The 1,800-nt window shown below is 57.9% G+C and overlaps 1 protein-coding gene across 3 annotated transcripts in view; it reads left to right on the top strand.

Moving 5' to 3' along the window:
* Nucleotides 1–1,800, top strand: part of PPP1R12C (protein phosphatase 1 regulatory subunit 12C) — a 20,325-nt gene that overhangs the window by 4,185 nt on the left and 14,340 nt on the right. For all 3 annotated transcript variants that reach the window (XM_024755225.1, XM_024755224.1, XM_024755223.1), the window contains one exon: nucleotides 102–220. In XM_024755225.1, coding sequence (XP_024610993.1) covers nucleotides 184–220 — 37 coding nt within the window. In that variant the 5' untranslated portion in view covers nucleotides 102–183. The remainder of the gene's footprint in view (nucleotides 1–101; nucleotides 221–1,800) is intronic.

Below are 1,800 nucleotides of genomic sequence, written 5' to 3'. Positions count from 1 at the left end.
CCTGGGGTTCCCTGGACATTGCAAGGTGGGGCGGGGAGGGTGGGCGGGGCCTGATGAGAAGGGGCCCGGACCCCTCCACTCTGACCTCGCCCTGCCCCCAGGTACCTACTGAGCCACGGGGCCAACATCGCCGCGGTGAACAGTGATGGGGACCTGCCCCTGGACCTGGCCGAGTCTGACGCCATGGAGGGGCTGCTGAAGGCGGAGATTGCCCGCCGAGGTGGGCCTCGGGGGCTGCTGCGGGGCGGGCCCTCCGTTCCCGAGGACCCTGACTCTCTGGGCCTCAGTCCCTACATGGGAAGCGGGGTGTGAGCACCTACCCCCAGGGTTATCCAGAGTAATTGGAGGAAGTGCTTGGCACAGAATAAGAGCGCAAACCACTGCTGGCCTGCAGTGATGTCACTTTATCCTCGAGTCACTGAGGAAGTTGAGGTAGAGGCTTGTCCAGGGGTTCGTTACGCGATTGCAGGTGATCTCAGGGATTTGACTGGGGTGTGGGTAGGGGAATGCACAGGCTTCTGGGGAACTGGTCTGTCCCGTGCTCAGGATCACTGAGCCCCAGTGTCCTTAATATGGGGCCCAGGACCCCTCAAAACTCTGTCTGGCCATGCTCATTTTTCTAGGGGGAGTGTGTACTACTTCTAGCAGGTTCTCACTTTCCCCCTGCCCCGCTACAAATAGCTGTCTGGGGCCAGTTGGTGTGCAGTGTGCGTGGCTGAGCTGGGGGCGGAGGACACGGGGCAGGTCAGGTGGGGGATGGCCAGCAGCTTCACCGCTTCACCCAGTCTCCCGCCGGAGCCCTGGGTCACAGCCCAGCTGGGGAGGTGACTGTCTCATCCGCAGAGCGAGGGTGGTGGCAGCAGTGCCTCGCGGGTGGTCAGGGCTCAGTGGGTGGGAAGGTGTGAGCGCAGGGCCAGTGGGCCTGGCAGGTCTGGAGGGCTGCACGGGAGGTGCGGGCAGGCTGGTGAAAAGTAGATGCCGGGGCGTCCGAGGTGACGCCCAGACTGCTGGCTTGGCTCTGGGTGGGAGGGACAAGGGCCCGCCCTTGGGCAGCTGTGTGTCGGTGGTCGTGAGAGCCACGCCCCTGCGTGGTTGGTGCTGGTGGGCGAGCCGAGGTGGGCAGCTGAGGTCCAGGAGCTTTGGTTCAGGTGAAGGGGAGTGGGAAGCAAAGGAAAGACAGAACCGGGGTTTTCTCCCTCCCCTTCTCCACCTTTTTATCTCAAAAAACTTCAAACTCAGAGGCAGGTTTCGATAGCAGTCCGATGAGTGCCCACACGACCTTCACTGAGATTTACCAGGGCTTCTCAGCAGCCTCATGGAGATACAATTCACAGTGTGTGCAGCTCACCCTTCGGAAGTGTGCGATCTGGTGTTTGTTTGTTTTTAGTGTGTTCACACTAAATGTTGCGCATCCATCACCACATCGATTTTATTTTATTTTTTAAATTTTTATTATTTTTTAAAATTTTATTTTATTTATTTACTTTTGGCTGCACGGGCTTCAGCAGTTGTAGCATGCGTCCACATCGATTTTAGATGATTTTGGTCACCCCCAGAGAAATCCCACACCCCTGAGCTGTCATCCCCAGCCCTGCATCCCTCTCATTGGCTTTGTGTCTCTAGATTTGTCTATCCTGGACGTTTTGTATAAGTGGAATCGTAAAGTATGGACTCAGGGGTTTTTCACTTTTTGGCATGATTACCCGTGCTCCCTCCCTCTCCTCTGGGGGTGGACCTCCCTGGGTCTCTCCCTGCACCTGGTTCTCATGCCACATCCAGCTCCCTCCACCTGGACCAGCC

Source organism: Neophocaena asiaeorientalis, unplaced genomic scaffold (genome assembly GCF_003031525.2).
Source record: "Neophocaena asiaeorientalis asiaeorientalis breed wild unplaced genomic scaffold, Neophocaena_asiaeorientalis_V1.1 scaffold694, whole genome shotgun sequence".
Taxonomy (NCBI): domain Eukaryota; kingdom Metazoa; phylum Chordata; class Mammalia; order Artiodactyla; family Phocoenidae; genus Neophocaena; species Neophocaena asiaeorientalis.
This window is presented reverse-complemented; position numbering and strand designations above follow the sequence as displayed.